The sequence below is a fragment of the Tiliqua scincoides genome, chromosome 5 (assembly GCF_035046505.1).
Source record: "Tiliqua scincoides isolate rTilSci1 chromosome 5, rTilSci1.hap2, whole genome shotgun sequence".
Classification (NCBI taxonomy): Eukaryota; Metazoa; Chordata; class Lepidosauria; order Squamata; family Scincidae; genus Tiliqua; species Tiliqua scincoides.
Window position 1 is genome coordinate 7,238,721 of NC_089825.1, and position 13,869 is coordinate 7,252,589.

A 13,869-nucleotide genomic window follows, 5' to 3' on the forward strand; every position below is an offset into this window, starting at 1 on the left:
TATTATTATGAGTAAGCAACCTGCCCTTCTCCTTCATGATTTCTGTTCAGTCACATGCAGCAGAAAGTAGCTAGTTTCCCCCCTTATCTGGAGGAAGGTACAGGTTAATCACAAGAAGTTATTCCACAGAACTGCTTGCCCAAGTGAGGCAACAGTTTGCAACCTTACGTTTGATAAAGGTCAACAATACAGACCATGTAGAGCTCTGGGAGTGAAATATCTTTCAGATTTGTGATAGTGGATGAAATGTCTCTGATGAAGTGTGCTCTCAAGGAGGCTAATAGGTGCTTCTTGTCTAACTACTAAGAGCCCAATCCTATCCGACTTTCCAAGCTCTGGTGTAGCCAAAATGCAGTCCTGTGGTAAGGGAACATACATTCCCATACCTTGAGAAGGCCCCAGTGACTGCCCCTCTGCCACAGGATGCAGCACACACCCCACCAGCACAACTGCTCCAGTACTGGACAATTGGATAGGATTGGGCTTTAAGTCACAGAGATAGTCTCAGGCTGCAATCCTACTTTCCTGAGAGTAATTCCCATTGATTTACTTCTGAGTACATCTGGTTAGGATTGTGCCCTTAGTGAAAGATAGGTCTACCCAGTATTTTTACCTTGGACGACCCTGTTAGCAGATAAACAGCCTTTTGTCTGTCCAGAATAATGCAGTTCTATGAACTACATCTGCTTGCATCTGTGGGTTTGCTTAAATATTCAATGCGGGCACAGCCCTTTCTCCTTCTGAAACCAGATTTTTAAGCAAGGCAGATTATGTTGTCTTGATTAATGTGAAATGCTGAGACCACACAGTCAATGTCCATTTTCAGCACCACTTTGTTTGGATGAAAATCAAAGAATGGTGGGTTGGAATGTAGGGGACACTGGTCACTGGCCATGCCAAAGTAATGGCCATTAGTAACAATCATTTATTTATTTTATCATGTAAACCGTTTGGTGAGCTACTCCTGTTGAAAAGCAGTATAGAAGTATTAATAATAAAAATAATAATAGTGGGCACAGATGCAAGCAGACCCATTGCTGCCAGAGGAGCTCAACAAAGGGTAAGAGAACAAAGTTTCCCTTACCGAGAAGACTCCAGTGGCTGCCCCGGCCCTGCAGGATACAGCAGCAGCCATTTCAGTGCAGCTATACCTTGCAGCGGCACTGGGGCATAGAACTGGGCTGCCCAACTTGATACAAAGTGTTGAGCTCTCCAGACTGCATGAGCTTGTACTTCGGAGATCATAGTTTGGTATTGAAGCTTGGGTGCTTGTAACATGAGATGGAGAAGCTGAAGTATGAGCTAAATACCAAGGTTTTGAGCTGTCCCTATTAAAGAAGTTCAGTACGGAGATTATATTCACTACAGAAATTGAGAGTGCCTCTAAATTGCAACTAAACTACAGCTAATTATCAGGTGTTGTATAATCCTTACTGGAAAGACTAGACACAGAGAACGTATTTCAGTATAGAAGCTTAGGGAGCTTATAAAGCAAGATTTAGGATCTCTCCAAACTGGCAGAATGGGCAGCAAAATGGCAGGTGCATTTCAATATAAGTAAGTGTAAAGTCATGCATATTGAGGCAAAAAATCAAAACTTCACATATAGGCTGATGGTTCTGAGCTGCCTGTGACAGATGAAATCTTGGGGTGGTGGTGGACAGGTCGATGAAAGTGTCAACCCAATGTGCGGGGCAGTGAAGAAAGCCAATTCTATGATTGGGATCATTAGTAAAGGTAATGAGAACAAAATGGCTCATATTATAATGCCATTGTACAAATTGATGGTAAGGCCACACCTGGAGTATTGCGTCCAGTTCTGGTCGCCACATCTCAAAAAGGACATAGTGGAAATGGAAAAGGTGCAAAAGAGAGCAGCTAAGATGATTACTGGGCTGGGGCACCTTCCTTAGGAGGAAAGGCTATAGTGTTTGGGCTTCTTCAGCCTAGAAAAGAGGCGCCTGAGGGGGGACATGATTGAGACATACAAAATTATGCACGGGAAGGATAAAGTGTATAGAGAGATGCTCTTTACACTCTCACATAACACCAGAACCAGGGGACATCCACTAAAATTGAGTGTTGGGAGAGTTAGGACAGACAAAAGAAAATATTTCTTTACTCAGCGTGTGGTTGGTCTGTGGAACTCCTTGCCACAGGATGTGGTGACAGCATCTGGCCTGGATGCCTTAAAAAGGGGAATGGACAAGTATCTGGAGGAAAAATCCATTACGGGGTACAAGCCATGATGCGTATGCGCAACCTCCTGATTTTAGAAATGGGCTATGTCAGAATGCCAGATGCAAGGGAGGGCACCAGAATGAGGTCTCTTGTTGTCTTGTTTGCTCCCTGGGGCATTTGGTGGGCTGCTATGAGATACAGGAAGCTGGACTAGATGGGCCTATGGCCTGAACCAGTGGGGCTGTTCTTATGTTATGGTGTTTGACAAGGTTGTGGTTTGGTGTCAAGGTTTGGTGTAGAAAAGTATGGATTAGAACTTTACAGAGCAAAGCATGCTAGAGAGTTATTCTTCAAGGCTTTCATAAACATCTATGTCTGCTTTAAAGCAGATAATTCGGTCACAACAGATTTAGAAGCAAAAGCCAACTGATGGCTTGTCCAAGTCTGAAAGCCTGAAGACCTTCCAGGATGTAGCCCTTTAAGTGACTGTGCTACAAAGGGCTTGTGCATGGGCCAAGCATTCACACTTCCTGAATCCTGCCTTTCCTTCCTTATGGTACAGAATTTAATCAGTTTTGACATCAAAAGGCTTATGCCCAGGATTTGGCTTCATGGTTCATGCATAAATCTGAATGCCACAATTGCTCTCAGACTGGAGTCTGTTTTGGCATCTTTGATACAGGAGGCTTACATTCAGACCTCAGCCTCATGCTTCCTGTGTCCCTGTGACACAGGAATGGAATGTCTCCCTGTGAGGTTCAAACCTGTTTAGGCATCTTTGATTCAGAAGCTTACACCTAGGCTTCAGTGGCATGTTCCTGACCAGAATGCCACAGTCCTGTTTAGGCAGCTCCAGTTTGAACGACACATATTCAAGCATTGGTAGTCCATATTTCAGCTTCCTGGATGAAGTGTGCAGAGGAACAAATAAACTAGTTTTCTTTTGTTATGGGATTGTTGGATGTTCATGTCAAGAAAACTAGCAATGCTATCGGTGGAAAAATACGTCTGAAGTTTTGGGACTGACTTTGTGAAGGAAGGAGGTGAGCAAAAGCTAACTTTCATTCTGATATGCTACAAGAACCACCTTTAATAGATACAAAACTGTGTGATACGAATTCTGTCAAGACACAAGGGACAGGAGTTATGCCCATGAGGAAGGGATTAGCCCCAGAGCAGAGTTGAGTTTGTTTTTTTAGAGTTAACAAGTACCGAGAGCATGATAAAATAACTAAAAATTGAGGTTAAAGTTTCCTCATTTAGAAACATTGAGGAAGCAATGGAAAGCCAGATGCATTCCTCCCAGTGCAGCAGTAGCAAAAAGGAACTGAACATTCTACCTGTCCTTGAGACACTTGGTGTGCATGGGGTTACCCTCCCCCCCCAATCACAAGGGTAGAACACTTGACAAAGTTCTGGAAGCTTCTAAGGTTGATTCTGCACATGTGCAGAAGTCCATTAAGTATGACTCCACAAGAGTCACTGTTTTTACATGGTACTGATCAGGGGTGGAATCAGACAGGTTGAGCACTGGCACAGTGGACAGCCCGTAAATCCTCTGTACAGGTATCAGTGGTAGCACACAATGCACCATCAGGCAGCCCAGTGCAAGGCTTTGCCTCAGCAACTTGACTCCAGCACTGGTACTTGCTAAATGTGAATGAGCTTAGGCACACACTCAAATGCTTTGGTGAGCAAAATGCTAATTTCCCAGTAGCAGTGTAAGATTTTGCTGCACAAACAAATGATTTGTTAACATAGGGATGTAGCAATTGCTGTTGCAAATTAATTTCACAAATACATTACCACAACAGAAATAGTTTGGTTAGGGTGTAAACCTGGAATCCTATGGAGAATTAATCTCAAGAAGACTTTGAGCCAAAATGAACACTAGGAGGAAAATCTGTGATCAGCTCTCCTGGTTTAAAAGCCACCATGGAGCGGGGGTGTGTGCGAAATGGAATAGTAGAAGGAAGTAATGGAGTTGGGGAAAGGAGTTCAACCTCTCTCCCCCCCCCCCGTTTTCTGTTTTGAAATCACACATCCCCACCCAAAGTTGGTATTAGCCATACCACAGAAAGAAAAAGCAACAGGCATGCTCCCTTATCCGCAGGGGTTCTGTTCTGGACCCCCCCCCCCATGGATAGCTGAAACCAAGGATACAGGCAAACGCCTATCCCCACGTGACCACCCTCCTCCTCCAGAGGCGAGGAGAGTTCTGCTCCCCTCGCCTCTGGAGGAGCCTCTGAGCTCAGCAAAGGTCAAGAACATTCACCCCCAGTCTCTGCCAAGCTCAGACTGAGCTCAGGCTTAAAAAATGCGACTTCCAGCTTCATGGAAAAAACGGCAGTAATGTTTTTAATGCCTTATAAGGTATGGGGATGGCCTGGCATTAGGAGGCCCTGCTGAGCCCAGAGGCCCCTCTGGAGGTGAGAAGAGTAGAGCTCCCCTCACCTCTGGAGGGGGTGCGCATGGGGTGTATGTGCTGGGGGGCTGAACCCAGCCTGTGGATAAGTGAATCCGCAGATACAGGATCTGTGGATAAAGGAGCCACCCATATCTGTATTGATCCAGGAAAAAATGGCATTGGTGGAAGGGTTAACCTCCTCACTTAGAGCTATTACCCCAATCAAATTCTGGAGACTTTGTAATACACTAAGTAAGTTGTGGCTATGGTAAAGCCTCTGGCATAGATGACTAAGCAATACAAATTTTAGAGAGTGGCAGGGAAGACAGAGAAATCTCTGGCTGACATCAGCTAAATAGCTCTTATCCTAGAGAAAGCTAATGAAAGCAGGTGGACCAAGTAAACAAGGGACAGAACAAGGGTTATAGAAAGCCAAGCGAAAGTTGAGATTCATGAGGAGCAGACGAATGGAAGGAAGAGAAGGCTACAGGGAATAATCAAAGTACATGCAACACTAGATACGCAGTTTACATTATGTAATGTAATAATTAACATTTTAGTTTTTGTTTTTATTAAAATAGTAGCCATTGAGGGCAGGGATCGAGTTATTTAACCTGTTCTCCTCACTCCATGCTCTCTCCCTCTCACGCACACTTGCTATTTGCCTTTACAGCAAATAGCACCAATAGCTAACACCAATAGCAGCATCTCTTTTGGGACTAACAGCAGTTGATGGGAAAGCAAATCTGACCCTTTTCTGACTGGAAAATGAACACAGAGAGGGAACAGGTAAAGACAATTGCTGCACATGGCCAGGAACTATTAAGGAAGGCTCAACTTCATATATTTATTTGATTAGCCAGCCAGATCTTCAGCTGTAAGTGTCATCCTTTTTTCTAGGGTTGCTTTTTTCCACTTCTGTTACTTACATCTTTGTGGAGCCTGGTCAATGTGGTCTGGGCAAAGAAGGGAGAAGTTATTAAAATCCTGAAAAGTGCCTGCTCCAGCAGCACACGGGTAATGGTACATCTGGGTGCATTTCTCTTCACAGCATTTGATAGTGGCTCCAAGGTGCTTGCAATATGCACATCGCTAAAAAACAAAGCATACACCTATTTAACAATTAAAAACAACTGTACCAATAGAGACAGTTTACAGAAATATAGTATGCTTTGTATTATAAGACTCTGGAATGCACTATTTTCTTGACAACTGAACGAACTACTCACTGGGCAAAACCTATGCGTTTTGTAGTGTTTTAACAACAGATTTTTCAGCATGAGAATATTCTCATTCTGTACTGTCCCCCTGTAATATCTAGTTTACAAGATCTAAGAAAAAATGTTTCAACCTCTAGTGTAACTTCCCCCTACCCAGATACTGTGTTGATTATTAACATACATATTATAGCCACCTGTAACAGCATTTCACAACCATTGGTACTCCTACCACCTGTACTACATGTGGGACCTCCAGATCCCCTTCACCTGGTAGCGAAAACAGCAACACAACACAACAAGCAGTGGTAGGAGGCTCTAACTGTGGGTACAGCTCTAGTGTGCACTTTTTGTGTCCTCAAAAATACCCTCCCATCCGCCTTGAGCCAATGTTTGCTGCATCACATCTGGTCTCCCAATCCAGAAGTAACTGGCGATAATGTCATTGTCAGTTATTTCCAGTGGTACTTCCAGCAGGTGAACCATGCAGCGGACAAACATTGAGAAACACTGATCTATAACAATCTGTTAAACAAATTTAACTTGCAGTTCACTTCACTAAGTAGATCTATCCCGATTGCTTACATATGACAGTAGAATGGGCAGATTTCTTTTTTCTTTCATCCTCAACATTTCCATTAGATTGAATGTCTTCTAAATCTGAATATTTCTTTTCTAACACGTTCTCTAAAACCAGTTCTGACTGGTCTGTCTAGTTAACATAGAGGCATAGAGGGAAAGGCAAATTAACTTTTTATTAGAGAATGTTTCAATTTTACAAGCAGAAAAACAACTGGATAGAGAATACAAGATCCTGAAACACGGTTACATACATTGAGAAAGTATTGTCAATCACAAGCATAGAGCATTCGAGTCTGGTATGTAAGTCTGTTCCAGGGGGTTACAGGAGGTAGGCTGGAAGTCCATAGGTCACTAGATTCAAGGCTAGAGCGAGATGTGCTCACTCTCGCCTTGCACGTGGCCAGCTGTGCCAGGCCAGGCTTCTTCCACCGATGGCAGCCTCCGGTCGTGGGTCCTGGGTTCAGGGGGTCCTCTGTGGGTGGTCTCCGCAGTTGCCGCCGGCATGTCTGGCTTCTGGATGAGTTTGTACATGCATTACAGTAGTAGGACACAAATCAGCATAAGGTGACATACAGAGTAATAAGCAATCAGCTAAAGGCAAAGGGAAAGAGAATAAAGTAGGAAGTATGTCAGTCTTTCTGATAGCATGTGTGGGTACAGAGTTGATTAGGTGGTATATAGTCAGAGGTTGGAGGCAGGCAAGGTCCACCTCCTCCCTGCATAGGGCAGGTGTCACTTGATCTTAGCCAAAAGGCTGAGTGGAGTGTATCTACTTATGAAATACAACATTGTAAATTGAAATTATGGGTGAAACCCGCACCCGACAGGCTGCTGCAGGCACTGGTGAATGCATCCCAGTCCCTGCAACCCCCTTAGCGATGTGATCCTACGGATCATGTCGCTGCCTCCCCCCACTTCCGCAAGAACTTACTGCTGTTCAAACTGTCCCTGAGAGTTTGAAAACTGCTGGCCTCAACCACTGCAGTTTTCATTATAACAGGACTGGAAGAAATGTCAATAAAAGGAGTGCATGCAGTTATGTCTCTAGATTTGCATTTTGTTTTGGATTATCTACTAAAGTTATGTTGTAGCCACCAAAATGATGTCCTTGGAGTTTTCACAGGTTAAAGAAAAATTAAGGTTCTCAGGTTTCTGAAGTAAATGTATTCTATTTCAGTGTTTTTCCAACATTTGTCTCCCGCTGTACCACTTTGCACTGTCCACCTATAGGAAGTTGCTGGCATCCGTCAGTCATGGAAGACTATGGTATTGCGCTCTGAATGGTGGTTCTGGAACAGAGTGTACTCTCCAGTGCACAAAGCCTGGGTAAAGTAGATATGGAGGATAGACTGTTACCCATGCAGCAAATCCCCCCTCTCCACATCGCTGAAGTGGTCCAATGGAAAGGCAGAAGCCAATACAGTTGGTTCCAGCAGCATTGCAGGAGTTGCCAGAACATGACTGTGTTCAGCCATGAACTGCCTCAGGGACTCCGGTTCCTGATTTTGCCTCAAGGTTGACTCCTGAAGCCTTTTCCATAACTGGATGTAGCCACAAGGCAGTGGAGGTTTGGGATCAGAGTTTTCCTTCTCTCAGATGAGCTGCCTTCCTAGGCTATCGAATCCCATCTACCCAGTGGCTGTTTAGTCGCCTCTTACGACAAGTACAGCCAAACTGAGGGCCTATTCTTATCCCCAGCCCACAGGGAATCTATAGGAAGTACCACCAGAAGTAATTGGCAATGATATTGCCAATTCCTGCCTGATTGGAAGGCCAGATGTGACATAGCAAACACTAGTAACAGGCTCAGGGCAGATGAGGGGGCTTTTCTGAGTGTGCGAAAAGTGCATGATGGACCTCTGCCCACTGAGCCAAACCTCCTATGACTGCTTGTCATGTTGCACTGCTGGTCTTGCTGCCAGGCAACAGGGTCTGGGGGTCCCACAAGTACATCAAGTACCACCGGTGGCATGAGTACCACTGGTTGAGTGCCACATTATTAAATTGATTCAGTAGTAGTAGTATTCAGAAGCATAAATTTATTCAGAAATATACTTTCATACCATATTAGTCACTGTAAAATAAAAGCTGGATTATTCAGTTTAAGAGACAATCTGAATTACTATGCCTGAAATATGCACACATGTGTGGAATCACAAAAAATGCTAATTAAAAACCCAACCAGAGCAAACAAGTCACAGTAACAGAGTATGTGAAAAGTCCATTTCAAACTAGAACAGACGTAGAAGCCAGGTTTTACTTTCTGGTTAAAAGAATAGGGGAAAATGCCCAAATGGCTTACCCTGAACAAGGAGTTCTATAACAACGGCACTACTAATGGGAAGACTCTACTCTGAGCTTTCATTAAGACAGGATCCTAAGTATGGCTTCACCAGCCAACATCAATGAACCGAGTATGTGGAAAGCATTTCTTCGGATTTGCACACCCAAAACAAGTAGTTCAGTTAACTACTTAGGATTTTCAAGGTTACAACAAAAACCCGACAAATAATCTCACATTCAGGCATCTCTGCTGCCACACTGTAAGACTTTAAAAAGGGAATTGGGTTAAGAAGTCAGGCATCAGACAGAGCAGATGAACAAGAATAGGAGTCTTTTAAAGCAAAACATTCTATAATATTTTATTCTTAGAATGTTTTATTCTACATATCTTCTTCTAACAATACATACAAGTCATAAGAACCCGCAACGCATCGGATGATTTATTTTAATAAAATCATCCACGCATTTTTAGGAAGCCTTTGAACTAGTTCTTTTTGGCTGAAGAAAAAAAAAAGTCTTAATGCCTTTTTTTTCAGGAAAAGATTCTGCAGCAGATGCTTGAAAGCATCAACATGGGCATAGGTGACTATAATATGAACATTTTTCAAATAAGCTTTCTTTCATATAATTTCATTATGAGTAAAATGCGTTTGAATATTAACCAAAAACTTCACATTTTAATGGTTTAAATTAAACTCTTAAAAATATTTTCATGTTTTTAAAGACTACAACAATTATGAACATTAAGAACATTTCAGAACAAGCTTCAGTCTTGAATACCTAAACTAAAAGGATGTTAAGTGATTCATTAATCTACTGTATTTATTCAGTTGAGTACATTTCAGTCCAATTGCGCAATCAACAGTAGTAACCTTTCACATTTGTGTTTTTTCTTCTTCAGGTTTTCAGTTAAAGTGGTCTTGTTATCAATTTCAAGCGGATCATATAAGTTTGATTTTCAGAAACAAAATCTGCAGTAATTTAAAAAATAGGGAAAAATAACCAACATACAGGTGGCTCCTTGGTATCCATGAGAGATCATGGTTATCCATGAACACCCCCCCCCCCAATATGAAAAACCAGACCTGTAGTTTTGGCACCTTTAAACCTTCTGAAGGTGCTTTGCTCTGGTCACCTCTGGAGGGCTTTCTCTGAGGGCTTTCAGAGATCACGCGCGTGTCTCTGACCCCCCCCCCCCCGCCACCGATACAAAAAACCAAATCTGTGGTTTTGGCACCTTTAAACCGTCTGAAGGTGCTCTGCTCTGGTCACCTCCAGAGGGCTTTCTAAAGCCCGCAGAGACCACACACGTCTGTCCACATCCTCTGTGAGGCCTCCCCAGGCCTCAGAATGCTTTAAAGGGCATTAAAACATCATTATTTGTTTCCTAAGGGAAACAGAAGTCACTTTTTTTGCCTCCAGGCTTCATTTTCATTTCATTTCAAACTGAAGCCTGCAGAGACTGCAGGCAGACATGCCACTGCAGGCTTCAAAAAGCGTTCCACAGGCAACCAGGGCACAGCTCCAGTCACCTTTGGTGGGTTCAGGTTGAGCCAAGGCTGGCTCAACTCAGATCTGGGAACTCGTGTTGAGCCAGATCCTAGGATATAAAATACGTGGATAAACAGGTTCAACCTGTATTTACAATACCATATAGGTGGGGCACAGAAGAGAATACATAAAGCAATTGAATCCTTAAGATAGATATGTTAAAAAAATTTCTAACTCAAGGTCATCAACACTTGCTAAATTCAAAGATAAAAGAGTGATAAAACAGTCACAAGTAACAAGTCCCCTCAAGGAGATTTTCCCCACAGCTGCCTACTAGAAAATTTTTTCCCCCCACAGTAGAAGCCATAGCTGTGCTTTAAACAAGACTATAAGGTATCCATCCATTCAAGAAGCTAAAGTCAGTTGTTATTGTAACTGTGCCTGGTTTTTGACAACAAAGAGTTCCAACAGCACAGGAACAAATATTTTTAAAGCTGCGCTGCACTGGAAGCTTCCAATTGCATTTCAAACAAGGATATATTTCATAAGGATATTTAATGTACACACACTCCCAAATCTCAGAGATGAAATTTCTCTTAAATAAATAAATTGATGGAACTTCCAAAGCATTATTAGATACAGAGCTTTAAAAACAAATTGTACTAGGCAGGTGGGTTCATATTGGCTAAAGACGACTCTTCTCAGATCAGATACAACTTTTTGTGCAACAAACAAAAAATATCACATGTCACGACGCAGAAAGCAAATTAGAACAAAAGGCATATTTCAATTGCTAGGTCAAAAGTACTAATTTCAACATGCCTCTTGACTTGAAAAAAAAAAACATTCTGTGTTGTGCCAAACTACCTAGAACAAGTCAAATTAGTAGGCCAAATAGCATTCATGCTGCTTGCTGTAGTCTAAAAGTGACATTAACCAGGAAGTGATGTCATTAAGCAGATTATGGCCAGAAATAAGCACTTTGTTCTTACATAGAAATTCATTAGATGCAAGTGACCAAAGAAAAAATGTGCAAATCTTGGTCAAATTTTCAAGATATGGGAGATCGCAATTATCAGATGGGTCAACTTTTCAGCATCACCACTTCTGCGGCAGCATCACTTTGCAGCTCAGCAGCTGAGAAGTACTCTGCAAAGTAATACCTTAGCAGAAGTGGCGCTGCTGAAAGAGCAGCCTCTGTGATAACTATAGGCTCTCCCAACACCTTGACAGTGTCTCCCTCTCTCACCCCTCTGGCAGAGATGAGCAACAGACTTGGGTTGACTCGACTCGCACAAAAATGTGGTTTTTTTTTGACAACTTGAAATATGAATCTGGATGTAACTGATCCAGATTCAACTCGGGGACAGTGACTCAAAAAAAGAGTCTAGATTCGAAATGACTTGAGTCCCTATTTCAAGTCAGGACTCATGACTTAGACAGGGATGTACTCAAGGCACGGAGCCTCTTAGTCTGCTCCCCCCTTTGGAGTTCCTTGCCTTCTGAGGCCTCCTTCCTTCTCTCACTCCCAGAGCCTCAGCAGAAGCAGTGCTGCTGAATGGGCAGCTCTGAGAGAGCCCTATTATAACAGGGGCTCGAGAAAGAGCTTCCAGGAGCAAGCTGATACCCTGACTTAGAAAAATAAGACCAGAAATCCAACATAGTACCCTTCCCATAGAAAACCATAAGCAATTTTTCTAATGTTTTTCATTTCAGATTCTTTATGCTTTTTACCCCATTTGGATTTTGATATCATTTCAAATAATAAACTAGTGTTTAATAATATTTAGAAATTCAAAATATAGTCCATTTTCCTACCATACACAGGTGACATTACCTTTCTGCATTGTCTTAAATGGCTCAGTCTACTCACATAAGTCATGCATTCAAAGGGTTTGAAGGTACAACAAAGGATGTATCCACACATAAAATGACAAGTGTTTTATATATAAGTGTGAAAAATGTCTTGAATCTCAAGGACTACAACTGTTAGCTTAGCTGTAGACCACAGGTTATCCATAACCTGCAGTAAATTGATTGTTCAGCATATAGATACCCTAAGGACCAAATACCCAATAGAAACAGAAACTACAATTGAAAACATCCTCAATTTTTTTTTACATTCATTTGTTCAATAAGACAAGGTGTCTTGTATCAAAAACAATAAACAGAAAAAGCCCTCCAGCTGGGAATGCAGGTGGAGAGAGACTTGTCCGGTTCCCCGCCTGCATGACGTGCTGAGCAGCTATTGGTCGGTGGAGGGGGCAAGCCTGGGGCGTGTAGTTTAAAGGCTAGCGCCCATGCTTCCCCCAGCAGTGGAACTGCAGCGTTGAGGCAACGAGGGGCCAGCATGGCAGGCCAGATGGGCTGGGGAGGGGAATCTGGTACCAGGGGTGGGTTGCAGCTTTCCAGTGGAAGCTGCTGCGGAGTTTTGCTGCCGATTCCCCCACCAGTGCCGGGCGGCACCCACGTGGCCTTTTTATTCAGCCTCCTCCTCTGCATTGTTTATCCCCACCCCGCCTTTTCCTACTCCTCAGTTCTCTCCCCGGGTGGTGTGGCTCTTCCCGGGCAGGGTGGCCACCCAGAGGAGCGCCTGCCCTTCGCTCCCTGAGAAGGGCACACATGCTATGGCCTCGCGGGTCTTGCCGGCACGCCCTGAGCTTCCCGCTGGGCCCTGCATTGGGCTGCCGTGGGGAGGGCAGCAGGCAGCCATGCTCCCTCCCAGCCACTCGACTGGACGCGGGCAAGTGACCTGGGCTTCCCTGCCCGCCTCCCGTTCGGGCGCATGTGGGGGAGGCAGCAGGAGCTTCCCCTCTGGTCTCCCATTCGGGCAGCGGCGGCTCTCACCTGCTTTCCCGCCCTGCTGCTCGCCTGGATGCAGATGGGCCTGTTTAGGCGCCTGTGGGGGAGGGCAGCGGACGGTCACGCTCTCTCCCTGATGCTTGGCCGGGAGCTTCCCCGCAGGTCTCCCGTTTGGGTGGAGGTGGGGAAGGTAGTGAGTGGCCTCGCTCCTGCCCAGGCATAGGAGGCACGCGGTACAGCACATGGAGTGAGAGGAGCTTCTAGGAGAGGACCAGCTCCCGCCATCTCCTCATGCCCTGAAGGCTCAAATAAGCCCCTTCACTCCCTCCTCCACTCCCCTTTTCCCTATTGCTGGAGGGCAGCAGACGGCCATGCTGCCTCCCGGGTTGCACCAGCGCATGGCGGAGAGTCCCTGCAGATCTCCCATTTGAGCGACTGGGGGGAAGGCAGCGAGCGGCCACGCTCCCTCCTGAAGTGCCTGTAGGCACGTGGGTGGTGTGGTGCGAGGAGGGAGAGGGGCTTCCAGGAGAGCATCAGCAGGCACCCCCTACCACTTTTTGCTCTCGAGGGCTCAGACAAGCCTCCCCCTTTGCCTTTCAGCCCCCCTCTCCCCTTTCTTTTCTCTATTACTTGGGGACAGGCGGTGGGAGGCGGCTTGAAAGGGGTGGTGACTGGTGATAAGGGGTGCACAGGGTTCTGTCTCAAAGGTGTAGCTCAGTGCTTTTCATACTGCTTATAGGCAACCATGCCCAGAGGAATAAGAAAGCACCCTCCAGCCCCTACTCCTCTTTCTTCTTCAGATGAGGAGGAAGATGCTCCCAGGCTGAGGCTGCAGTCTTGTCCACACTTTCCTGGGAGTAAGTCCATGAGTGGACATGCACAGGATTATGCTCTTTAGAGCACAAG

At 44.6% G+C, this 13,869-nt stretch overlaps 1 protein-coding gene across 9 annotated transcripts in view; it reads right to left on the bottom strand.

Moving 5' to 3' along the window:
• The window catches only part of KMT2C (lysine methyltransferase 2C), a 205,749-nt gene that overhangs the window by 106,688 nt on the left and 85,192 nt on the right, over positions 1-13,869 (bottom strand). For all 9 annotated transcript variants that reach the window (XM_066627556.1, XM_066627555.1, XM_066627557.1 and 6 more), the window contains exon 7: positions 5,518-5,680. In XM_066627556.1, the coding sequence (XP_066483653.1) occupies positions 5,518-5,680 (163 nt within the window). The remainder of the gene's footprint in view (positions 1-5,517; positions 5,681-13,869) is intronic.